Source organism: Microcaecilia unicolor, chromosome 5 (assembly GCF_901765095.1).
Source record: "Microcaecilia unicolor chromosome 5, aMicUni1.1, whole genome shotgun sequence".
Taxonomy (NCBI): Eukaryota; Metazoa; Chordata; class Amphibia; order Gymnophiona; family Siphonopidae; genus Microcaecilia; species Microcaecilia unicolor.
The window spans coordinates 57,954,059-57,981,510 of NC_044035.1; the positions used below are offsets into that span (position 1 = coordinate 57,954,059).

General features: G+C 45.2%; 2 protein-coding genes across 5 annotated transcripts in view; one reads left to right on the forward strand and one right to left on the reverse strand.

Annotated features, from left to right (window-relative positions):
- ALDH18A1 (aldehyde dehydrogenase 18 family member A1) overlaps positions 1-27,452 on the forward strand; it is a 948,333-nt gene that overhangs the window by 290,502 nt on the left and 630,379 nt on the right. The window lies entirely within an intron of this gene.
- Positions 1-27,452, reverse strand: part of DNMBP (dynamin binding protein) — a 226,898-nt gene that overhangs the window by 67,295 nt on the left and 132,151 nt on the right. The window contains exon 1 of one of the 4 annotated variants that reach the window (XM_030202929.1): positions 16,044-16,084. The exons of 2 other annotated variants lie outside the window; for them this stretch is intronic. Coding sequence is in view for 1 of the 2 variants with exons in the window: in XM_030202925.1 (XP_030058785.1) it covers positions 745-2,131 (1,387 nt within the window). In the remaining variant the exon portion in view is untranslated. Of the gene's footprint in view, positions 1-744; positions 2,369-16,043; positions 16,085-27,452 lie in introns of those variants that run through there. One more of the 4 variants, XM_030202925.1, reaches the window with a different exon arrangement.

Here is a 27,452-nt window from a genome sequence, read left to right on the forward strand (position 1 = left end):
TATGGGCTACCATTACACCGTGGTGTTATTTTACCATTAACCAGAGGTACTAGTGACCAGGTCTCATTGCATAAAATAGGACCTGTGCAAAAAACGCATGGGTTAGTGGTAAAATAATCCGTCTTAACGGTGGCCTGTGTTGATAACTCTTACCTCCCCTCCCCCCCCCCCCCCGAGTTTTCCAAGAATTATGTCATTATTAATGACTAGCCAGATATTCAAAAGCAGTTATGTGTTACCTTGATAAGGGCCACTGACTGGGACATTCATTGATTTTCAGCTGCATTATCCAGAAAATGCTGATGAAACTCATTACAGACTGCCCTGATATCCGAACCGCACTGGGGTGAAGTGGAAAATTATCCAGACGGTGACAATACTCAGTGCTGCTATCCAGAAAGCTATCCAGATAATTTAGAATAGAATAACTGATGTCCTACGTTATTAGGATAACTCTCTGGACAGCAATGCTGGATATTGCTGTTATCCGGATAACGCCACCCAGATATTCATCATCACTATCTGGATAGCGGCTGGCATATTTTTAAACGCTGCCGCTGGCCTTTAACAGAAACACTGACCCAAAGCTTTCCAGACTACAAAGGCCATTTCTTCAAATGATTACAAGAGACCCAAGCAGTCTCCAAAGTTCATGTTTACCATGATCTCCGGGTAACTCTTCTGTTAATCCAAGGAAAGCTATTATATCTTGTAAAGTCCTCTAAGGCAAGTGAAAGAAATTACCTTGATTCTTCTTTCTGCTCTGCACAAACTCCGAGTGTCTTAGGGTGCTGGGAGCTGTACGCCTGTAGACGCTGTTTCTTTCCCAGGAATCGGTGTCAGTCCTATCACTGTCTTCATACTCCCAGTCCAAACTTCGTGCTGTTGAATATTTCCTAGGCTGATAAAAATCAGAATGCTCAGAATCTAATATGCGACCGGTTCGATCCCGGGCAGTAAACAGATCATCAGTATGACAATCCAATTCCTTGTAGTCTCCATCTCTAGTTTCAAGATCACCGCAATCATTGCATTTCATATTAGACTTCATCACATATTTGCATCTACCTCCTTCCTCTTCTGGGTCTTTGCATTTGTACATATACTGTCTGTCAAATTTACTATAATCCTCAAAGTTATGATCTATATTCCTGTGGTCCACATACTGGCTTCTGACTTCCGGACAGTCTTCATAATCCTGATATGAATTCCTGCCATTAATATACTGATTTTCAGTTTTCCTACAGCTTTTATAATCTTGTTCTAAGTTCCTACAACCATAATCCTGACTCACGATTTTCCTGTAATCCTCACGGTCTTTTTCCAAACCCTTGTTCTTCACAAAGTTGTCTTTTTTCCTAGAGTCTCCAAAACACTGATCTGCTGTTTCCTTACAGGTATCAAAGTCTCTGTACCAGCCTCTATGGTCCGTATATCGATTTCTGACTTTTTTATAATCCTCATAATTTTTATCACCGTCATTTTTGTTATCTTCACAGTCTTTATCCCAAAGTTCATCTCTGTACCAACTTTTTATCTTTCTGTAATCCACCTGACCATGTGCAGTGTTCCTACCGCTTGTGTATTGATTTGTAGTCTCACTATTCCATGTATCATCAGACAAAGTTTTCCAGTCAGCATATCGATGTTCAGCATTTCTGTAAATCTCCATATTTCTTCCATCCAGATATGGGGTGCTCATCTTGCTATAATCCTCATAGTCTTTATTTATGTTCCTGCGATCCATATATTGACCCTTTTCCCTTTTATAATGTCCATATTCCTCATCTAAGCTTTTGGAATTAGTCAATCGTCTCTCAGTTTTCCTAAAATCTTCAAAATCTCGATCAAATTTATTGTAATCCATGTATCGGCTGTCATCCTTCTGATAGTCCCTATAGCCTCGATATTGTTTCTTGTGGCCACTGTCTGGTCGCCTTTCTGTCTGGGAGTAATTTCTATAATTCTGGCTCCAGACATTGTTCCTATACAGACCAGCTGCATCAGGAATACAGCATTTCTCCAGGCTGTCACAGTCCTCGTACTCCCAGCTCAGCACCCTGTGATACTTCTTTGGAATCGCCAACCCGCTCTTTGCTGTTTGACAGCACTCATACTGCACAGTGCACATACTTCCAGGGAGAAAAGAAATCAGCCAAATGCCAGCACTTGGAAATTCACAACTCTTTTGTTCCCATTTCACTCGAAAGGTGTAATGTTAAAACCACAGCTTGGAACTATAAAATCTTCGGTCTCACCTAGGCTGGTTTTCTCTTTAAGTTTCTTCCTAAATACCATCAGGCACTCCTTTTTCATTGTTTCTATAAGAGCTGAACTGCTCTTTCTCTTGTAACCTTCATCCCCAATCAACAGACAGATACACTACCTCTCCCACGGTTCTACCTGGCTCTTGAGTTAATTTGTAACTGTTGTCATATGATCTGAACTTTGAGGAGTGTCCAAGTGCCATTGGATGTTTTTTTTTTCTATTTGCATTGGAAGGCTGTCTCCCTGCTGCCCAAACAGGCTTATCAGCTTTGTAATGTTAAAAAGTTTTGAGGAGGCGGCTAGTGTGTAACAGTGACCCCAGAAATTGAAGTCCAACTCAACTGCATTGTTAAAAAGAGAAACTCTAAAGTTCCAGGAAAATTCATTCCTTCTGAGACATTTAATTTTGTCTAATTAAAAAGAAAAAATAATGAAACAAAACAAACAAAACAACTTGGCCGGAAGATACAGTCACTTAAAAACATGAAACGTAATTGTGAAACCTACTGGAACTATTTGCTTTTCAGAATACAACTGAAACAGGAGGCATAAAATCTTATTCTCTGCCCAGATACATAGAAAACTCAGATTCACTGTTCTGTGCCGGTTTAAGATTGTATTCCCACTAGAGAATGACAAGGGGACGGGGCGGGGATGGGGACAGAGCCCACAGGGACGGGGACAAACTTTGTCCCCATGTCATTTTCTACTTTGAAGCCTGTTAATGAACTGGACTGTTATTTATGTTTAAGTGATGCCTACAAAGATATTTTGATTTTTTGGAAAAACAAGCAAACACACTGGCCACAACTAGCAAAATTTGCATGGGAGATCCTGTACCATCCTGCTACCAGCACATCTTCTAAGAAGACAACTTCTATTCCAAGAAGGACTGTGGAAGACAAGAGAGCTAGATTGAATCCTGAGATTGTTGATGATTTCTTATTTATCCACAGATTTAACATAACAGTGCTTTATAGGGCTTATTTTTCCCCTCTAGGGCATATAGAACGGGTTGTATTTTATGCCCCTGGACATTTTAACAGTGTGAATTAGGATTCCTTGGTGTAGTAGAAATCACCTATTGTTGGGGTTGGAAGGGTAGAGGGTTGTGGTGGGAAGGAGGGTTATTATAGCTGCTCATTGTTATTATTGTTCTCTATTTGTAATTTATACACAACAGTTGCACAGCATATTGTTCCTTTTTTATATTTTAATAAAAAGATTTAAATATAAAATCATAAGTGTTCGAGGCTTCTGCAGATGATGACGGAGCCCAAAAGGACGGGGTGGGGGCGGAGACAAACTTTCTCCCTGGGTCATTCTTTAATTCCCACCATTTTAATTCACTAGAGTCTAGGCCTTTTCAGACAATGAGAGAACTCTGGGCCAGTGCAATTTAGGAGGCCCTGAAGTCCTGGAACTCATCATTAAAAAAAAACAAAAAAACAAAATGCCAAACATATAGAAGCAGTTGAGGCAGATTTTTAGCTGTAGAAGTATGCGAACTTCTTTGAAATTAAAGAAAAGTACAATAGAGGAATTAATTTTGTGTTCAGTTAAAAACAACATATTAAACAAAGATTTTTCCAAACGGAGGCTCCATTTTATGTGTGAGGCTCAGACCAAATGGCTCTGCAGCCCCCCCCCCCCCCCCCCCGATAGGCCTTGCTGGGGAGGGCGTGTAGATTTTACTGTGCTCACATCCATATGTGTTGCCAAAGTAATGTATCAAGTGGCTACTGCAAATGGTCCACTATCAGATCACTAAGTTTGAGACTCTAATCATTGGTAATGAGTCAAGGCGTAAATTAAAAGATGGGTAGCAGATAAGAACCAAAACAAAATCTGAGATACAGATGACTTTAAAAAGTGATCTTTTTAACGTCAATATTGTCTGAATTATTTCCATTTTTTTTTCTTGCCAGACTTCTGATTTACTCCTCTGCTCCCAAATGAAATGGTCAGACTTATAACAAACACATGTGGATACGGTTCAATGTCAATCTGAAATTATCTTTTTCTGTATATTTTTCACTGTAGGCTGTCAAGCACAAAACGTATAAGCTTTGTACATTTCCTTCTGGCCTGGTGGTTTCCTCCAGTTTCTTTGAGGGCCAGGTCAACCTAGGGTTACCTTATTTGCCCTAAGAAAAAAAAAAGGACACATGCCCTGCCCCCTGTCGCACACCCACCCCGCCCCCTGTCACACCCTGCCCCTTGTCACCTTGACCCTCCCCCAAGAATGCCAGATTCCCTCTCTCCCCCCTATTGATCCAACTTAAGTGCCTAAACCTTGCAACACAACGAAACCAAAGTTTGTAACAGACTCTGCATAACTCTTCCTCTTCACGACTCCCCATCTACTATAATAAAACTCACCCTCAACGTTCTGAGGACACTGATGTCAGTGAAGCCAAGCCCTGACTTCCTTCAAAAAGGTTCGAAGGTTCGTGGTGGTAAAGCCACCAAAATCGCTCCGGGCCCCGCCCTCGAGGGCGGAGCAATGGCAGAACAACGAAGGGGTTGGCAGGGAGGGAGGCAGGGAGGCGGGGGTGGGTGGGAAATCGCTCAGGGCCCCGCCCTCGCGTCAAACGTCATGACGTTGGGGGCGGAGCAATGGTAGAACAACAAAGGGGTTGGCCAGGGAGGGAGGGAAGGAGGGGGGGGGGTGTTGGTGACGAAAACCTTGCTAGCACCCGTTTCATTTCCTCAGAAATGGGCCTCTTTTACTAGTTATGTTTATAACACATGAACCTTATTCGACCACAACAACTCTTTGTATTTGTTTCTCTACCGGAGTTGGCAAATGCCTCTACGGTACACTGTAAGCCACATTGAACCTGCAAATAGGTGGGAAAATGTGGGATACAAATGTAATAAATAAATAAATGAAATGTAGATTCCCCTCCCTAATTTTACAGCCTCCCATATGACTCCATTCACTACCCCTCCCCTCCTTTACCTTAGTGTAGTGCCCTGGTGGTCTAGTGACCTCTTCAGGAAAGGAAAGAGCCCCCTCTTTCCTGCCCAGCACGTCTGCAGACTGTCTTTCTCCCGGTACCTATTCAAAATGGCTGCCGAGAGTTCAAGCAATGACCTTACAAGATTACTATGGAAGTCTCACGAGGCCGCTGCTTGACCTCTCGGCAGCCATTTTCAATCGGCGCCAGGAGAAAGACAGCCTGTGGATGCACTGGGCAGGAAGGGCTCTTTCCTGCCCCGAAGAGGTCACTAGACCACCAAGGCACCACACTAAGGTAAAGGAGATGAGGATAGGACGCCCGCCTGCCCGTTCACCCGCAAATTCAGACAAATGGGCAGGCTGGCAAAACCCGCCCGGTTGCCCGTCCATGTCCTCAAAAAGAGGGCATGTCCAGGTAAAACCGGAATTATGGTAACCCTAGGTCAAGCAGAACTGGACTGCAACAAACTAAGGTGTTATGAACTGGTACTGAATCTAATCAGCAATTTCTCTATGCCTAGTTCCTGAAACAATAGTTCATATCCAGGGCTGGCCTTGCCACTAGGTGAACTAGGCATCTGCCCCAGGCAGCAGCATTTAGGAAGTGATGACGCAGCAGGAGAGAATCATCTCATCTCTCTCTTCCCACCTCATTCTTGGGGTCAGCATTCCCCCCGCTATCACTGCCGTTGCCCTACGTCTTCCTGGGCTGCTCCAAAGGAACTCTGTATTTTTATTTTTGTTACATTTGTACCCCGCGCTTTCCCACTCATGGCAGGCTCAATGCAGCGGGCAATGGAGGGTTAAGTGACTTGCCCAGAGTCTCAAGGAGCTGCCTGTGCCGGGAATCGAACTCAGTTCCCCAGGACCAAAGTCCACCACCCTAACCACTAAGCCACTCCTCCACTCCTGTATTAGCATGGGACCTTCCAGTACAGGCCTGTGCTCATGCGCTGCCACAGCCTGCCCAACAGGAAATCTGTTGAGAGAAGGCGGGCTTCAGCAGCATTGCAAAGCCCCATACTGGCACGGAGTACATTTGGAGTGGCTCAAGAAGAATTAGGGCAACAGCCATAGCAGGGGAAAGGGACCAAGGAGGAGATGATGGATGCAAGACCAGATGGAGTGTCATGCTTAGGTTTTTTTGGGGAGGGAGGGGCAGAGGTTGGTAGAGAGGGGAAAGGGGGGTCACTGGCTACCAGGGGGGTCGCTGGTCACCTGAGGTGAGAAGGGGGAATGCTGGTTACCTTGGGGGGGCGGTGGAAAGGGGGACGCTGGCTACCTGGGAAGGGTGAGGTTGGGGGAGAACATGGCTTTAGGTTTGCCTAGGGCATCGGATGCCCTTGGGTCAGCCCTGCCCCCAGCTACTCCTCCACTGCCTCCATAGTATCCTAGCCTTGGCTGGCCTGAGGCGTGGCCTGGCCTAGGAATTAAACCCATGTGCCCAGGTGCCCATCTGCAATACAGCGTTATCACTGAGCCTCCAAGAAAAATTGAACATAGACAAGTTTTAGAACTAGACCAGGGGTGTCCAACCTTGGCCCTTGCCTAGTAGGGTTTTCAGGATTTCTACAATGAATATGCATGAGAACTATTTGCACACAAATAGATCTCATGCACATTCAATGGGGAAATCCCGAATACTCAACTGGGCTGCGACCCTTGAGGATTGAGGTTGGACACCCCTGAATTATACCTTTATCACAAAGCCTCCTGTGCAAAGTTACACCTGTGCTGAGACAGAAGGAAATCTGTTCATGTATGTGCTGGGAGAAATCAATACACACATGTAATTTATTAAACACATATATAAGTGGTGTTACTCTCGAGGATGACAGTTGGGGAACACCAATCTCTTTGCATTAGCATCTTTTATCTCTACTTCTTCTCTGAATGTATTTTATGATTCTTGTACTCTATTTCTGCTTCTAGTTATACTTTGATTTTTAATAATTTTTGTAAACCACTTAGATGGCTATGATGGGCAGTATATCAAATTTTTTATAAACTGTATGTGTCAATTATGTCAGTGTTTTAATCCCTGGAACAACTATGTAAATATCACATAAAAGAAGACACTATCCGTCCAATATTCAAAAGTATTTAACTGGCCAAGAATAGCACCTGGCTGGTAAAATAGTCTCAAGCCAGCTATCCTCAGATATTTAGGGGAAGATAACTGGTTATCTCTCGCTGAATATCCCGGTCATTGACTAGCCATGTCATCAGCTATGTCACGTGATTTTTACCGGCTAACCGGTTAGATTTAGCAGCCAGACAGACCTGCGTAAATAGCAGGTCTATCTTTGGCCACTAGAACCTAGCCGATCAGGATTCACCAGCTATTTTTGCGGCACCAAAAAACCCCTGGAAATTCAATGCTGGTGGCCGCATATGGCCCCGGCACTGAATTTCCGGGTTCACTGGCAACCGTGACTGTCTCAATACAGGGCCTATCACCCTGAGAGTCAGCATGGGTTTGGCCAGGGGAAGTCTTGCCTCACCAATCTGCTTCATTTCTTTGAAGGCATAAATAAACATGTGGATAAAGGGGAGCTCATTGATGTAGTGTATCCGAATTTTCAGAAAGCCTTTGACACTTAGGAGCCAACTTTTCAAAATGATTAGGGGTGCTGAATTTTTTTTTTTACAGGCAGTGCATTCCCCCCCCCCCCCCCCCCCATACCTTAAAATTCAACCGCATTTTGCATAGCTATGGAAAGTGCAAGACCCCTGGGTAGCACAGACTAATGGCGTCCTATGGAGAGTCCACTCGTCACAAAATGGGTTTGGAACCCACAGTTCCAGAAACTCTAGTCTTTGTATTTTTTTTAAGACAACAAATAGAGAACCTCCCATGGTATCCTGCCCCTTCACCCTTTCCAATCACACAAATATTTTCTGGGTGCAACTTGAGTTCAACTACATCCCCTCATACTGATCTTTTTAAAGTGGGACCTTGTATTTCGAGTTTAGATAACTTAACTTTCCCAAATCTGAGCTCAGTATGAATTAAAGCCAGGTATACAAGTTCTCTGACCAGGTGGGTTTATAGTCTAAACAGTACCGAGGCTTAGAGATGTAGTTTAGGAATGAAGGAAATCAGAACTCACATTCCACGCTTTCTGACCCAGGGCAAGTCACTTCCTCCTCCATTACCTCGGGTACAACTAGATTATCATTGAATTTGGAAATAACTCATGTACTCAAATATGTAACTGGCCTTGAGCTTGGACAGGAAATGGAAAGTCAGTGTAAACCCAAAGCAGGATTTGAACCCTGCTGCTCTAACCACCATGTGCTCCCCTATCTAGTACTTCTAAAGTGGATGTTCTCTGACCTGACGCCACTGGCGATAGGTAGATAGGTCCTTCGACAGAAGAAAAAGGCTCAGTCGGAAAATTGACTTCAACTTTGCCGTGGGAGTCATCAAGCAACAGCATTGAAAGGCAGAGACAAAGCATGGCGTTACCAGCTCCACACACACTCATGCAGCTTTTCCCTACTGAGCTGCTCCAGTCCAGTCCTAACGCCAACCGCAGCTAGCCGGCAGCGCTTCCAGCTGCAACTGGCAGACCAAGTCCAGCCCTTTTCCATATTAGGACGGCTTCCCTTCCATCAGCCAATGACGTTTTGAAACATCAAGAGGCACTCAGACGTCATGAAACTCTCGCTCCTTCTTCAGCTGTCGGCTCTCACCGAAGTTACCCCGCAGTGAGCCAGCTCTTAAAACTGATTTTACCTGACTGAACGGCAGTGAAAGAAGCAGAGCAGAGCAGGCTCGCTTTCAGCCTTTTCCTTCCCTCTCGGTGTCCTGCCCTTGAGTAAACAGGAGATGAGGGCGGGACACCGAGAGAGAAGGAAAAGGCTGAAGGCGAGCCTGCTCTGCTCTGCTTCTTTCACTGCCGTTCAGTCAGGTAAAATCAGTTTTAAGTGCTGGCTGGGTGGCAGGAAAGCAAGGAGGGCAGGTTTCAAAATATTGGGGGTGCCCACAGCACCCACGGAGTTGGCGCCTATGCTTTGACAAAGTTCCTCATGAGAGACTCCTGAGAAAATTAAAAAGTCATGGGATGGTGGCAATGTTCTTATGTGGATTAGGAATTGGTTGTTGGAGAAAAAAAAAAAAAACCAGAGGATGGGGTTCAATGGCCATTTTTCTCAATGGAGGAGGGTAAATAGTGGAGTGCCGCAGGGACCTGTACTGGGACTGGTGATATTTAATGTATTTATAAATGATTTGGAAAATGGAACGACAAGTGAGGTGATTAAATTTGCAGATGATACAAAACTATTCGAAGTTGTCAAAACACAAGTGGATAGTGAAAAACTGCAGGAAGACCTTAGGAAACTGGAAGACTGGGCATCTAAATGGCAGATGAAACTTAATGTGGACAAATGCAAATGGAAAGAATAATCTGAATCATAGTCACCTAATGCTAGAGTCCACCTTAGGAATCAGCACTCAAGAAAAAGATCTAGGTGTCATTGTAGACAATATGATGAAATCTGCTGCACGGTGTGTAGTGGCGGCCAAAAAAGCATACAGGATGCTAGGAATTATTAGGAAAGGGGTGCAAAATAAGACCAAGAATATTATAATGCTTCTGAATTGCTCCTTGGTTTGACCTCACCTTGAGTATTGCATTCAATTCTGGTTGCCTTATCTTGAATAGTGGATTTAGAAATGGTTCAAAGAAGAGCGACCAAAATGATAAAGGGAATGGAACTCCTCTCACATGAGGAACTCTAAAGAGGTTAGCGCTCTTCAGCTTGGAAAAGAGAGCTGAGGGGGCATATGATCGAGGTCTATAAAATCCTAAATGGTGTAGAATGAGTAGAAATGAATTGATTGTTCACTCTTTCAAAAAGTACAAAGACCAGGGGATACTCGATGAAATTACATGAAAATACTTTAAAAATAAATAGGAGGAAATATTTTTTCACTCAAATAGTAGTTAAGCTCTGGAGCTCGCTGCCAAAGGATGTGGTAACAATGGTTAGCAATCTGGGTGTAAAAAAGGTTTGGACAAGCTCCTGGAGGAAAAGTCCATAGTCTGTTATTGAGATGGATATGGGGAAAGCCACTGCTTGCCCTGTGTTGGTAGCATGGAATGTGCTACTATTTGGGATTCTGGTAGGTATCTGTGACCTGGTTTGGCCACTGTTGGAAGCAGGATACTGGGCTAGATGGACCATTGGACTGACCCAATATGGCTATTCTTATGTTCTTATGATATTTAAGCTGTGTGGTCAGTGTTTAGCCACAACATTTAAGATAACTCACGGATATTCAGCACTGCTATCCGGAGAATGAATCATACTGTATATACATGCAAAGCGGACTGCATTATCACTCTCTGAATAATGATTATATTCAGACTGCCAAACAGATAAGTTATTGGATATAGTTAGGACAGCACGTTATCTGGAGAGCAATGATATTCAGGCCACTCTCTGGATAACCTGCTGGATAGTGCCAAGGTGCTCTGTCAGGATTTGCAGTGGCTTCCCTCCACGTCCATCTCAATAACAGACTATGGACGTTTCCTCCAGGAACTTGTCCAAACCTTTTTTAAACCCAGATATGCTAACTACCATTACCCACATCCTCTGGCAATGAGTTCCAGGGCTTAACTATTCATTGCGTGAAAAAATATTTCTTCTTATTATTTGTTTTTAAAGTATTTCCATGTAGTTTCATCGACTGTCCCCTAGTCTTTGTACTTTTTCAATGAGTGAAAAATTGATTCACCTCCATCCGTCTACACAACTCAGGATTTTGTAGAACTCAATTATATCTCCCCTCAGCTGTCTCTTTTCCCTAAAAGTGCCTAAATTTAGGGGACCTTTAGAAAATCACCCCCTAAATGGTCAGACCTGCTAAAAATCAACAGTTTTAGCTAAAGGAATTGTCTGGATAATGGCTGCAGTTATCTGGCTAATTCTATTTGCATATTGGGCCCTATGTGTGCATACACTCCCAGGCAATTTTGCAAGTACCTACTTGAGCATGTAAAACACCATTGTTCATGCTCAAGTTGCTTATAAAATTCTATATGTGCGCTGTGTAAAAGAGGTTGAAAGTAGCAAGCTGATGTGGTGGTGTAAACTGGTGTGGGATGTTATCAAATCTTTAGATAACTTGTGTGTCATCAAATAAATGGTATTAGAACTTGAAGAGAGTTAAATTTGCTCCAGGACCAATGCAGTTGTTAGAACTCAGCTTTTAAGAGGATACAGCCACAATGTAATACCTTGTAATGTTATTTTAATATTATTACTATTTTGTAAACACATTTGGAGTAATTCTGTAAGGACGGCACTAAAATTTAAGCTCCGAGAATTCACAAGTGACCCGAATATCAACATAAACAGCGCAACAATAGTAAAGCTGACTCTGTGGCTTCACTCAAGGGTTCGTGGGTTCATAACGGTGTAGATCGCTCTCTGCCCATGTCTCTCTGCCCTGCCCTCGCATCAAAATGTCATGACGTCGAGGGAGGGTAAAACACCGTAACGAACCAACAAAACCTTCAAGGAAGCCATGGAGTCAGCTTCAGAACATTGAAGGTGCTTAAAGTTTGGCAAAGGTATGAGGAACACAGCTGGGTGGCTGCAGGGGGGGGGGGGCAGGGGAGAGAGCAGAATCGCTGGGTGGCTGCAGGGAGGGGGCAGGTGAGAGAGCACAATCGCTGCATGGCTGCAGGGGGAGAGAGCAGAATTGCTGGGTGGCTGAAGGAGGTGCAGGGGAGAGAGCAGAATCACTGGAAGGATGGGGAGGGGGCAGGGGAGAGAGGAGAATCGCTGCATGGCTCGAGGGGGGGGCAGGGGATACAGGAGAATCGCAGGGTGGCTGGAGGGGGGGCAGGGGACACAGGACAATCTCTGGGTGACTGGAGGGGGGCAGGGGAGACAGCAGAATCGCTGAGTGGCTGGAGGGCGAGCCAGGGGAATAGCTGGGTGGCTGGAGGGGGGCAGGGGAGAGAGGACAATCACACACACTCTTTCACACACACACACACACTCGCACCCAGTCTCACTCTCTGTCACACACACACACACACTCGCACAGTGCTGCCAACCACGCAGAGCGGGGGAGAGGCAGGGAATCCTGAGACCACAGGGGGGGAGGGGGTCCTCAGACCTGAGAGGGGGGAGGGGGTCCAAAGACCACAGAGGGAGGGGGGAGGTATCTCTGTCACACACACTCTCTCACAGTCAGTGTCTTTCTCTCTCTCACACTATGTCTCACACTGTATCACATTCACTCTATGTGTCACACAGTCGGTCTCACACACTCGCTCTCACAGAGAGTCTGTGTATTGCACACATACTCTCTCACACTCTGTCTCACACACACACTCTCTCTCACACACAGTGTATCTGTGTGAAACACACTCTCTCTCACAGTCACTGTGTCTCACATACGCACTTGCACGCTCTCTGTCTCACACACACACTCGCACCCTGACTCACTCTCTCTCTCTGTCACACACACACACTCGCACATTCACTCTCTCTCTCTCACACAGTCACTCTCACACACACACTCTCAAACATACATACTCCCAGGAAAACCTTGCTGGCACCCGTTTCATTTGTGTCACAAACGGGCCTTATTTACTAGTAAATACAATAAATAAGGTAAACTTGAAAACAGCAAATTAAAACCTAATAATGGGACTACCATGAAACAGTATCAAAAATATATACATTTAACAGCACTGAAATCCAAATAATATCATATCAAAATAATACTAATGAAACATCTAATAAGTATACATTAGAACATTCAAATAACATAGATATTTATTTATTGGGATTTATTAACCACCTTTATGAAGAGATTCACAAAAGACAGTGTACAGCTATGATGCTAATGCTTTTCTACAATAAAGACTACCATGTAGCCGAGGGGCCAAGTGCAGATATATAGATGGGAGCAAGATGTGTGGTATAGTCAGTTGGGGTAAATAGATGAGTGGCTAACTCAAGTCAAGTTCTTTGTACAGTTAAACAAGATATAAGGAATTAGTTTAAGTTACAGTGTGTGTAGCAAGCTAGATCAGGTGCAAAATGGTGTATAGTCAGTCACCCTATGTATTAAAGGTTTGGGAGAAGAGTCAGGCTTTTACCTGCTTCCTGAAGTAGAGGTAGTCTTGGGTTATACGTAGCCCCTCTGGGAGTAAATTCCAAAGCATGGGGGCTACTCCTGAGAAGGCTCGCTTGCAGGTATCACATCATACAATTTCTTTTGATGAAGGTACAGATAGTCATGCTCCTTGACAGGACCTTAGAGGTCTCAACGGTGTGTAAAGGGCTAATTTATTCTACTCTGGCCCATTTTGTCTGAGGACCTTGAAAATCAAACATGGAGGGGCATAATCGAAAGGATGTCCTCGCAAAATGTCCCGATGGAGGGGCGGGGAAGCCCATATTATCGAATCAAGGTGGATGTCCATCTTTCATTTCGATAATACAGTCAGGGACGCCCAAATCTGGAAATTTAGGTCGTCCTTAGAGATGGTCGTCCCTAGACTTGGTCGTTTCTGATTTTCGGTGATAATGGAAACCAAGGACACCCATCTCAGAAACCACCAAATGCAAGCCCTTTGGTCGTGGAAGGAGCCAGCATTCATAGTGCACTGGTCCCCCTGACATGCCAGGACACCAACCAGGCACCCTAGGGGCACTGCAGTGCATTGGAGCCGACTCTGTGGGTGCTGTGGGTGCTTGAGCACCCCCAGTATTGAGAAAATTCCTTGTATGTGTCCAGGGAGGGGTTATTTCCATTGGGCTTAGCACCCCCAATAATTTTGAAAAGTTGGCTCCTATGCTGCAGTGGACTTCAGAAAGTGCTCCCAGGTACATAGCTCCCTTACCTTGTGTGCTGAACCCCCCAAATCCCCCCCAAAACCCACTACCATAGCCCTTACGGGTGAAGGGGGGCACCTAGATGTGGGTACAGTGGGTTTCTGGTGGGTTTTGGAGGGCTCACATTTACTACCACAAGTGTAACAGTAGGGGGGGATGGGCCTGGGTCCCCCTGCCTGAAGTGCACTGCACCCACTAAAACTGCTCCAGGGACCTGCATACTGCTGTGATGGACCTGAGTATGACATTTGAGGCTGGCAAAAAAATATTTTTAAAGATATTTTTTGAGGGTGGGAGGGGGTTGGTGACCACTGGGGGAGTAAGGAGAGGTCATCCCTGATTCCCTCCGGTGGTCATCTGGTCGGTTCAGGCACCTTTTTGTGCCTTGGTTGTAAAAAAAAACCCATTATGGGTCGAGGACGTCCATGTGTTAGGCACGCCCAAGTCCCGCCTTCGCTACGCCTCCGGCACGCCCCATGAACTTTGGTCGTCCCTGTGACGGAAAGCAGTTGGTGACGCCCAAAATCGGCTTTCGATTATACTAGTTTTGGTGACACTGTGAGAAGGACGCCCATCTTCTGATTTGTGTCGAAAGATGGGCATCCTTCTCTTTCGAAAATGAGCCTGATAGTGTTTTAAATTTAGCCTTGTAAGGTACTAATAGCCAGTGTAGTTTTTGCAGGAAGGGTGTGATGTGGTCACACCACTTGTGACCTTCTATCAGTCGTGCTGCAGCATTCTGAATTATTTGGAGCTGATGCAAATTCTTTTTGGTTTGATCAGTGTACAGGGCATTATAGTAGTCTAGTTGTGATGTTTTATCATAACATGGACCACGCAGTCAGACAAGTCTTATCATTAGCTTTCTACAAAGGAAATTAAGTGCCTACTTTCCTTTATAGAGTGGGCTTCAAATTGGTGCTTTTTTGCCAAGAAGTACAAATTCTCATGTCAATAACATTTTCTGGCTCAATCAATCAAGTTTTCTTGGATCAGTAGCATCAGTCAAGGCTACAATTAAATCTAAATTACCTGCTGATGCTCCCCCCCCCCTCCACTACCACCACAGAAAGATCATTATCCTAACCTTTTGTGAATCCCTACCCTCTCTCACCCCCACTGGACAAGATCCATCCCCACCTCCTCTTCCATTGTTTTTAACCTTCCTCTGCTGGCCTCAATCTGAAGTATGAACACACTGCCAGACTAAGGGGCCCTGCATGTTCCAACTTCAGATGGCAGAAGACACAGATGAGAAGGGCTGCTCTCTCCTGCTGGTGGGAAGAGGAGGGGTGCAGGTAAACAGTATCCTGCGCAGAGCGTACATCCCCTAGGCTGAAGCCTGCTATGCTAAACGGGAAATCCAGCCCAGGTTTCCTCACTGCACTCATCACTGAGCAATCATAGGTCAGCAAATTAAATGTCTTTAAAAAGCACCCCACAAGACATATCCTACGCTCTTTGTATTTAAACCACAAGGAGTGCACAGAAATCAAATTCACAACCATTCTAATCATCCATGTCACACTGCTAAGTTTTATCCAGAAAAGTAAAATGTAGTTTGCAAGTAAGTATTAACGTGATTAGCCTAGAATGAATGACTTAAATAGGTTTTAAATAACAAGAACTCCCAATTAGGAAAAATACATAATGCTGAAACCAACTGATCAGACTGTAGAGTTCTGATAACCAACTCTCCTTTCACTCCAGGCACCTGCAGTCCCTAAATGCCACATTCCTGCAGGAGCTCACATTTCCCTAGCCAGGGGAGGTTTAGGTTTCTGTAAATATTCTTTGTTCTCAGGGAAGTGCTGGCCCCTCTCTACTCCCTACTCTTCACATGTACAGATATCTCAGATTTTAAAGCTGGCTCACAATACCTGCTGCATACAGGGATGGCATATGGATGAAGTAACCTGCAATGACGAAGACTTACACTGGAGCATTCTGTGGATCCTTTTAGATTCCTCTTGGCACATGAGGGAGATTCCAGGGCCAAAACACACTATGAGAAACAGACAAGAGACAAGGAAGGAGAGAAAAGAGACAGACTTGAAAGGGAGAGTAAAAGAAGGGTTCACAGAAACACAAGCAGCATAGAAACAAAGAACAAGGTGGAGAATCTCTATGGAGATGGGCAAAAGAAGGGCCAAGACTAAGGAAGGGGGAGAGGATCTGCTGGGACAGGATGGGGGCAGTGAGGAAACCACAGTGAGAATGGATGCCAATCGAAAAGCAATGCACAAATAATGAGGCACACATCAGAAAAACATCCTACCTTCCATAGCTAAAATATCTTCAGTTGTGCTAGTGAAATTCCACAAACACCAAGCAAAGCAATGCAAAGAAAAGCAAAAGAAGGTTTAGCATTTGGCACCATGTTGGGATGTGGAGTTCTTACTTCTGGAAAATGAGGATTTTCCATCTTACACAAGCAGACGGAAGCCGTGATGGTTAACACTATTGCTCACAAGTTATCAAATTTGTGCTAATTCAACCCTTTTTTGTTTTCATCTTACAGAGCAAAACAGTCTCTAGAAGCTAAGGAGAAACATCTGATTTTTAACCTTAGAACAGCCAGGAACTACTGATAAAGATCAATAAAAATAGATTTTCTTCATATATATATATATCTGCTATAATAAAACTCACCCTCAACGTTCTGAGGACACTGACGTCAGTGAAGCCAAGCCCTGACTTCCTTCAAAAAGGTTCGAAGGTTCATGGTGGTGAAGCCACCAAAATCGCTCCGGGCACCGCCCTCAAGGGCGGAGCAATGGCAGAACAACGAAGGGGTTGGCAGGGAGGGAGGCAGGGAGGCGGGAAATCGCTCCGGGCCCCACCCTCGCGTCAAATGTCATGACGTTGGGGGCGGAGCAACGGCAGAACAACGAAGGGGTTGGCCAGGGAGGGGGGGGGGGTGTTGGCGACGAAAACCTTGCTAGCGCCCGTTTCATTTGCTCAGAAAAGGGCCTCTTTTACTAATATATATATAATGCACATATTTCATGTGTGGGTTACAATCTTCCTACACCTTAGATCAACCTGACTGCTCTCTTCTGCAAAAGTTTGCAGCCGTTTCAAAAATATGATTGTATGTTGAATATCTGGGCATCAGCACTGACCAGCAGTGCTATCTGGTTAGCAGAGATATTGGACTGCTGACTAGATAGCTAACCAGGGCAAAAAGGCTGTCTCAGCTTTATCTGTTTGGCAGTCTGAATACTGCCACTTACCAGAAAACCTCTGGCTCTGGCCAAGCTCCATCCAGACAGTGCAAAAGAAGTCAGAAGAAATATTCTATGGCACTTTCCAGTAAGCATTGCTAAATATTTCACTGGCCAGCACTTACTAACCGGATAAGTGTATCTGAATATCCCCCACCCCCTTCTTAACTATTCATGTGATCAACTTTATGCCTTCAGAGATTGAGGGAGTAAAAACGGGAGTGACCAGTACCAGTAAGTCTCAATCTGGGTACCGGTTCTTGTTTCTGTGTTATCAGAATGTGCGTTGGTGGCTAAGTGGTAGGAATGGATTTGTCAAGTGAGTGGGAATAATCATGGGTAGAATGAATGGGCAAGAGAGGAGGAAAAGTGAGGCATCAGGGAGGAGAAGGCAGCCTCACGAGCCGGCAGGAGTCAAATCTTGGTCACTTGAAATATAACCACGTTCAGAAAATGGACTATTTTTTTTTCACAAGAAGAATGAGAAGATGATGAAAAAGTTATTTTTTGCTGTGTGGAAGGAGATTGCCAGCAGCATCTCAAACCTGGAAGTCATCAGGTGGATGACAGCCAATGTCAAGAAAGAGATTCTGGATTGTAAGAGCCAGATGAAGAAGAAAGTGTCCCATGCTAACCAACACTTTGGCAGGAGCAGAGAAATGTCATCACTTCCGTATGCCTAAGTGCAGCAGAGGAACAGATGGGAGAGATCCTGGGACCAGAGCCCAGGAGACGGCCACATTCAGTATTCAGTGTGATATGTTGCACAGAAACCTTTTTGGTCCTGAGTGTCCCTGATGAAGCAGTACAGTAAATGTGAAATACTGGCCATAGTTCTGTATACACTGCATTCAGAAGTTAAGTTTGAATTTTGAGAAGTATTTTTCACAATAACTGATTTGTTTAGCTTCTTGTGACTCTGGGCAAGTCACTTAACCCTCCACTGTCCCAGGTACAAAATAAGTACCTGTATATAATATGTAAAACGCTTGGATTGTAACCACAGAAAGGCGGTATATCAAATCCCATCCCCATCCTCTTTCCTTTCCCTTTTGTTATAACAAGGAAGGTTTTTGCCGATGATTTGACGCTTTGTGAGCACAGGTTAAAGTGCCAATTCTGAGGCTTTTCCTTCTAGACTTTAATCTCTATTTATACCTGCATGTTTGTGGCATTGTGATTGTGAAGTTTATTCTACTGAAATCATTTCAGATTGCCCATCAAGGGTCTACATGTGGACTGAGAGGCTGCATAGTTTAATGATACTACTTTTAAAACAAACAAGAGGAAATATTTTTTCACTCAACGAATAGTTAAGCTTTGGAACTCGTTGCCAGAGGATGTAGTATCGGTGTTTAGCATATCTGGGTTTAAAAAAGGTTTGGACAGGTTCCTGGAGGTAAAGTTCATAGTCTGCTATTGAGATAGACCTGGGGAAAGCCACTGCTTATCCCTGGGATCAGCAGCATGAATCTTACTACTATTTGGGTATCTGCCAGGCACTTGTGACCTAAACTGGCCACTGCTGGAAGCAGAATACTGGGCAGGCTAGATGGACCATTGGTCTGACCCAGTATGGCTATTCTTATGTTCTTACCAGAGCTCCTGCAGATGAGTATGCTCTTTCCAAAGGCATTAAGAGGGGTATTTTCAAAAGAAACGTCTGTTGGAATGTGGATGTTTTACAAAGACATCCAAATTCAGAGGCGAGGAGAAGGTCATTTTCGAAAAAAGATGGACATCCATCTTTCGTTTCCAAAATACCAAGGACGTCCTGTGATTTGGATGTCCTTTTTTTTAAGTCCATTTTCAAACAAAAAAAAATCCAAATGCAAGATGCCCAAAACAGAGGAGGAGTGGCTTAATGGTTAGTGAAGCGGGCTTTGATCCTGGCAACACGGGTTCAATTCCCACTGCTGCTCCTTTAGACTTTGGGCAAGTCAAACACAGAAAAGGCATTTTTGGATATGACATCTAAGTTTGAATTTCGACGTTTTTCTACAAAAAAAAAAATCTCTTTTCCTTTTGAAAGTGCTGTTTGGAAAAATGTTTTGTGATTTGGGGGAGTAAGGGGAGGTGATCCTCGAGTCCCTCCAGTGGTCATCTGGTCATTTGGGGCACCTCTTGTGTGGAGTAGAGGAGTAACCTAGTGGTTAGTCCAGCAGACTTTGATCCTGGGGAAGTGGGTTCAATTCCCACTGCAGCTATTTGTAATAAAAACAGATCTAGCTCCATTATTGCTGAAAGATGTCCATGTCTTAGGAACGCCCAAGTCCTGCCTTGAACACGCCCCTGGCATGCCCCCTTGAGATTTGGACATCCTTCTGACGGACTTCAGAGAAAGACGTCCAAAAAGAGATTTTGATAATACCGATTTGGACGTTTTTGTGAGATAAACGTCCAAATGCTGACTTGTCACTTTTTGAACATCTATCTCTTGAAAATGAGCCTGTAAGTCTAAGTCTCAGAACCAGCCACATTAGCTGATACAACCAGGGGCGTATCTGCGTGGGGCCACAGGGGCCTGGGCCCCCGCAGATTTCGCCCTGGACCCCCCTACCACAGACCCTCTCCACCTCCCCCTCCCTCCCGCCCGCCACCAACCCGTCGCTGATCTTTGCTGGCGGGGGACCCCAAGCCCCCGCCAGCCGAAGTCCTTTCTTCCATGCAGGATGAAAGTTGCAACGCTTCCTGTTCTTCTGAGTCTGACGTCCTGCACGTACAACGTGCAGAACGTCAGACTCAGAATTTGGAATTCAGTCTGAGTCCTGCGCGTTGTACGTGCAGGATGTCAGACTCAGAAGAACAGGAAGCGTTGCAACTTGCAGCGGCGCAGCCTGCATGGAAGAGAGGACCTCGGCTGGCGGGGGGTTGGGGTCCCCTGCCAGCAAAGGTAAGTGACAGCAGCGGGGGAGGGTGTCATTGGTGGCGGGGGGGGGGGGGGCTAAAATGTGCCCCCTCCCTCTGGCTCTGGCCCCCCCTACCGCCCGAGTCCAGATACGCCCCTGGATACAACAGTGGCTAAAAATTGTGCAGAAAGAAGAGAACCTCAGAATCTCAAAACCATCTTAATGAACAAGAATTTCCAAGTCAACACATCTCCTTACAAACGTACAGGCAAAGTTCTAGCCGAGTAGAGCTGTCCTGCAGTATCTTTTTCTCCTGTGTTTCAGACCCTTTACCTTCCTCTTTCTCAGTCCAGAAGGTCATTGATGCCAGAGGCTCTCCTCATCTCTAGCCCCCCCCCCCCTCTCTCTAGCTACATCTTTATCCCCAGATGCCTCCATGTTGAGAGAAAACTTGAGCGTTTGATTGAGGTCTCTGTTACTTGTTGAGTTTCCTAAGCTACTGGCACCCTCTAGGAGGCAAGCAGAAAAACACATTTGATCTTTTTGACTGCATATCATGTGTTGTTTTTACCATAGCTTAGTAATACTGTTGGAATGGCTAATCAGTTCATCGTTCTTCATTTGTTTAACGTATTTACCATGTAGTATTTACTAAAGGTTTTCTCCCATTTGGATCTTGGGAAACAAATGCATAGAAATAGTAGAGGGCGACTGAAAATTAATCAGCAACCAAAATTTGCCACTCAGTTTTAGCCGAAACCAAAGTCCAAAATGGTGACCCCCCCACCCCAGCAGAAAGCACAAGTCTCACCAGGCCAAGGCCAACCCCCCTCCCCACCCTCTCGTCACCAAAAGGCCTTCCTCAAGCCTACCTTTAAATTCCCTTGTGGTGTAGTACCATCTTCTGGGCAGCAGTGTTCCCCGCCCAGTTGCTACTGCCCCCGCTGGTTCCTCAGTCAAAATGTTTTTGGTTTATTGTTTTTACTTTAGTTTTTGAAAATGTTTAGCGATTTATTGGTTGTACTATATGATGCTTGTTCACTTCTTGTAAACATATTTATTACTTTTGTATTATTCTGAAAACTTATAAATAAAGATTTAAAAAATGGCTGCCAAGACTGCCACGAGTGGTCCCGGCAGCCATTTTGAGATTAGAACCAGCACGGGAAGGAGCAATGCCCAGTCGCTCATGCCCATACCGGTTCCAGTCTCAAAATGGCTGCTGGCAGGGGCTGGAGCGACTGGGGATTGCTCCTGCTCAGAAGAGCCCACTAGACCACCACAGCATTTAAAAGTAGGCCTGGGAAAGGCCTTCAGGTGGTAGGAGGTTGGGGGGTTGGGGGAGTGGCTGGCTGGCGCTCTCTGGTGGTGCCAGCAGAGAGTGGTCACGGGGTCGGGGTTTGGTTTCAGTCGAAAATGCACTGGTATTTTCATCCAAAACTGAAAAATGACCAAGCCCAGGTTTGGGGCCAGTTTCAGTGCTGAAACCGAAATTTGGTCGGACTCGTAAATAGGGCCCTTGATAACCAATGGATAGTGGAAAGAAATTACACATGAGGGGTCAAAAATGTCTGACTCTCCAAAAAGTTAATGAACAGGACCAAATTTGGAGTGAAAGGGAAACCTGTGAAAAGTCAAACTATGGGGTTCCAGAAAAATAAGCTCCCCAAAGGCTCAATGCACGGCTACAGCAGAAGCAGTCACAACTTCTGCAGCATAAAATCTTTGACACAGACGTAGCAGTTAGGCAATTGCTTCTTTCAAACTGCTTCTTCCTTCTCTACTCTCATCACAGATATACACAGGCACCCCGTTTACTAAGCTGAATTAATCAATTAACACAGGAATTAGCAGGCAATAATAGTTAATGTAGTGACTTGATACTTAGCATGTACTAATTCCTACATTAACTTACAAAGCAGGGAAAGGGTCACGTGGTATGCTACTCAGTGGCGTAGCCACAGGTGGGCCTGGGTGGGCCGAGGCCCATCTAGTTAGGGCTCAGGCCCACCCAACAGTAGCACATGTTTAGCGGTAGCTGTTGGGGATCCCAAGCTCTGCAAGCTGAAGACTTCCCCGATGGTAACAAAAACGCTGCTCTCCACAATACTGGCACCTGCACATGCTCCGTTTTCAGTGCATGTCTGCTGCAGATTGCTAAGGTGGAGGGAAGCATTTTCCTGCCAGCTGAGATAATTTTTTTAGTGTGTGTGGGGGAGGGAGAACACTTGGTGCTCACCCACTTCTTGCCTAGGCCCACCCAAAATCTGCTGTCTGGCTACGCCCCTGATACTACTTCAGGATAATTGTTAGTGTGACAGATAACAGAATATTTACCACCACCTCAACAGTACAGTTAATGAATGAGTGTGTGTGTGGGGGGGGGGGGGATATTCAAAGTGTTTTACATATTATATAAAGGTACTTATTTTGTACCTGAGGCACTAGAGGGTTAGGTGGCTTGCTCAGAGCCACAAGGAGCTGCAGTGGGAATCGAACCCAGTTTCCCAGGATTGAAGTTCGCAGCACTAACCACTAGGCTACTCCTCCACTCCAGTTAATGCAGAGGCTTGTAGTTGTGGTGAATCTGACAATTACCATGTGGTAACTGCAAAATTCTACTGCGTTTTAATAGAAGGGCCCCACAGAAGTACACACACCAAACACACAAGTATTAGAAAATAATTTCATGAGGCATGCTCTATATGCTTGCCACCACATATCCTTCTCCTCCAATGCTGTCACATCCTTAGCCCTGATGGGCTGCTTCTTAGTACTTCAGATGCATATTTCATTTACTTTGCTGTAAATTCTGCTGTGAAACCTAGTGACTGAACTATATGGCTTTCTCAATGGTTGTTATCAAGCTTATTTTCGAAAGAGAAGGGCGCCCATCTTCCCACACAAATCGGGAGATGGGTGTCCTTCTCTCAGTCGCCCAAATCGGCATAATCGAAACCTGATTTGGGGCACCTCAACTGCTTCCCGTCGCAGGGACGACCTACGTTCACGGGTCGTGTTGGCAACGTAGCGAAGTCAGGACTGGGGCGTGATTAAGAGATGGGCATCATCGGACGATAATGGAAAAAAGAAGGGCATCCCTGACGAGCACTTGGCCGACTTTACTTGGTCCATTTTTTCTTGCGACCAAGCCGTGAAAAGGTGCCCGAACTGACCAGATGACCACTGGAGGGAATCGGGGATGACCTCCCCTTACTCCCCCAGTGGTCACCAACCCCCTCCCACACTAAAAAAAAAAAAGCTTTAAAAATATTTTTTGCCAGCCTTATACCAGCCTCAAATGTCATACCCAGCTCCTTGACAGCAGTGTGCAGGTCCCTGGAGCAGTTTTAGTGGGTGTAGTGCACTTCAGCCAGGCGGACCCAGGCCCATCCCCCCTACCTGTTACACTTCTCGTGGTAAATGTGAGCCCTCCAAAACCCACCCAAAACCCACTGTACCCACATGTAGGTGCCCCCCTTCACCCCTTAGGGCTATGGTAGTGGTGTACAGTTGTGGGGAGTGGGTTTTGGGGGGGGTTGGGGGGCTCAGCACCCAAAGTAAGGGAGCTATGCACCTGGGAGCAATTTGTGAAGTCCACTGCAGTGCCCTCTAGGGTGCCCGGTTGGTGTCCTGGCATGTCAGAGGGACCAGTGCACTATGACTTCTGGCTCCTCCCACGACCAAAGGGCTTGGATTTGGTCGTTTTTGAGATGGGCGTCCTCGGTTTCCATTATGGCCGAAAACCGGGGACGACCATCTCTAAGGTCGACTATCTCAACATTTAGGTCGACCATCTCTAAGGTCGACCTAAATGTTGAGATTTGGGCGTCCCCGACCGTATTATTGAAACAAAAGATGGACACCCATCTTGTTTCGATAATACGGGTTTCCCTGCCCCTTTGCGGGGGCCGCCCCGTTCGATTATGTCTCTCCACGTGTACTGCCAATCATGCCTGTTGCTATGAAACAGTGGCACTCTATGGTTAAACTGTAAAATCCATCCTTTAAATCTGTTGACAGTGACATAAAATGGCTTGACATTTTATCATACTTAGTTTCATTTTATTATTCTTTCCAAACCAATTAAAACAACCCTCCTGGTCAAAAACACACACACACATGTGATGCTGTTTGCTTTAACCACTTATTATTTCATTTACTCCCTCTTAGATTGGAGCCTGTATATGTACTAAATATTTGTCTCATGTGTGTACATGGGAAAGATAGTAGGATGAGGAAAACAAGAGCGTAATCATAGGATTGTTATTCCTTTAAATATTTGCACAGCATATTTCTTCTAGTTTGACAGTACAGTGGTTTTTATTTAGTGGGTAAATGTTTTCCTTTTTTGTGTTTCCACTTTAAGTCATATATCTTATGGTTCTTTAAGTTGTCATTTCTTTATTTTCATTGCATACTTCTTTTATTTTAGTGAAACAAAAACCTTCGATTGAAAAAATATAAATATTTACATAGCCTGAAACTATTGTGAAATTAATCAGTAGCTCAATATGCAGAAAATAAAAGGAAATGACAAGCAAAGTTGGTAAAGGAGTCTTAAACTGGAACACACAGGAGTCCTTTTACAAAGACACACTAAAAAAATGGCCTGCGGTAGTGTAGACGCGTGTTTTGGGTGTGCACAGAATCATTTTTCAGCGCATCTGTAAAAAAATGCCTTTTAAAATTTTTGCCAAAAATGGACGTGCAGCAAAATGAACATTGACGCACGTCCATTTTGGGTCTGAGACCTTACCGCTAGCCAATGACCTAGCAGTAAAGTCTCACGCGGTAGCCGGGTGATAACTCCATTTTGGTGTGCGTTGGGTGCGCACAGACGCTGGGCACCATAGAGGGGCATAATCGAACGTCGCCGGCGAAATAGATCACCGACGATGTATTTTGGCGGCGGCGCAACAGCTGGCCGGAACCGTATTATCGAAAAAGATGGCCGGCCATCTTTTTTCGATAATACGGTTTAGCCCAGCCAAATGCCAGAGTTCGCCGGGTTTCAGATCGCTGGTTTTGTTTTTCAGCGATAATGGAAAAAAATGCTGGCCATTTCAAAACCCGGCGAAATCCAAGGCATTTGGTCATGGGAGGAGCCAGCATTTGTAGTGCACTGGTCCCCCCTCTCATGCCAGGACACCAACCGGGCACCCTAGGGGGCATTTCTAAAAAATTTTTAAAAATACAAAAAAAGCTCCCAGGGGCATAGCTCCCTTACCTTGGGTGCTGAGCCCCCCAAATCCCCCCCAAAACCCACTCCCCACAAATCTACACCATTACCATAGCCCTTATGGGTGAAGGGGGGCACCTACATGTGGGTAGAGTGGGTTGGGGGGGGGGGGGGTTGGAGGGCTTAACATTTACTACCACAAGTGTAACAGGTAGGGGGGGGGGATGGACTTGGGTCTGCCTGTCTGAAGTGCACTGCACCCATTAAAAAATGCTCTAGGGACTTGCATACTGCTGTCAGGGAGCTGGGTATGACATTTGAGGCTGGAATACAGGCTGGTAAAAAAAGGTTTTGATTTGTATTTTTTTTAGTGTGGGAGGGAGTTGGTGACCACTGGGGGAGTACGGGGAGGTCATCCCCCATTCCCTCCGGTGGTTATCTGGTCAGTTGGGGCACCATTTTGAGGCTTGGTCGTGAAAATAAAAGGTCCAAGTAAAGCCGTCAAAATACTGCTTAACGCCGCTTTTTTTTTCCATTATCCGTGAAAGCTGGCCATCTGGTAGCCACGCCCATGCCCGCCCATGTCCCGCCTTCGCTATGCCACTGACACACCCCCTTGAACTTTCGCTGGCGAGGCGACGGGAAAGCGGCGATGCTGTCAAAAAAGCCGCTTTCTATTATACCAATTTCGCCGCTTTTGAGAGATCGCCAGCCATCTCCCGATTTATATCGGGAAATGGCCTGCGATCACTTTCGAAAATAAGCCTGATAGTCACCTAAGGGCTGATGCTCAGAACTTCGATGCTATAGCGCAGTGTTTCCCAAGTCCAGTCCTGGCGTACCCCTTGCCAGTCAGGTTCTCAGGATATCAAAAATGAATATGCATGAAAGAGATTTGCATATAATGGAGGCAGTGCATGTAAATCAAGTTCATGCATATTCATTGTGGATATCTAGAAAACCTGACTGGCAAGAGTTACTCCAGGACTGGACTTGGGAAACACTGCTATAGCAAACAGCACCCAAGAATAGCACAGGAACAGCGCAGAACAATAGTTCATTGATGCTCAACACTAATTGCAAGCAAATAATATGCACACTGAGAGACCCCCAAAAGTAAAAGGGAGGAATGTGCCTGACACATGCACACACAAGTTTTGTGGTAAGAGCGACTTGTGGCAGGCAAACCTGGAAGTAAAACTTACACTGGTGCCGTTCCTTTGCACCTTTAAATATAAGTCTTTCAAAGTTGATGTTGTTTTTTTTTTCTCGAAGGCTTAAGTGCAGAAAACAGGCACCAATGAGTGCCGTCATTTTCAGTTTTGCTTGGGACTCGCGCACATGTGTTTCACACACTTCCAGCACTTAGAGGCTTCCAGGGGGTTCCTTCCATTTCCAAATTCAATGAAACCAGAATTTTAAGAAGAAAATCATGGGAAATCCTCTCTTCACATAACCTAATGCCAGCTCCAAGCTAACGCTAGGTTTCCAGTGGTAAAGGCGGCTTTGTTTTGTGCGCTGTTCTCTAAGCATTGGGGAGGGAATAGGAAATGACCTCATTAACAGCCCTCTGAACACTCTGCGCAGATTAATGCTGGCGCTAATCCAGTGCTAATCAGCCCTAGCGCCGGCGATAGGTTCTGAGCATCGGCCCACCAGACTGTAAAGAAATTGAAATTAAACAACTTTTTCTGATGCTCCCTCTTGGCTGCTATCCAGTGAAATAATGTACCGATGGAAAGAGAGTGATGGTCAATATGAGTAACAGGATAAATGTTTGCTGTTAGGGCAGGCTACTCTGTACCACCCTCATGCCTGTGCCTCCTGATCTACAGCACCTTGACTCTCCAAGATCCCTTATCTGCTGTTTCCATGGAGCTCTGATTAAGTGAAGTTCTGAGTTAAATCCTGCATTCTCTGCCCAGCCACACAAAGAAATGCCTCATATCTGAAATGCTGCCAGAAAGGAGGTAGCCATGGGAATGCCCTGTCTGGTCAGTAAAGGGAGTGCCCAGTGTGCAGGCATGAAATGAGAGAGGAGCAATGTGGAAAAAGTCACCCACACAACAAAGAGAAGCATTGTAAGA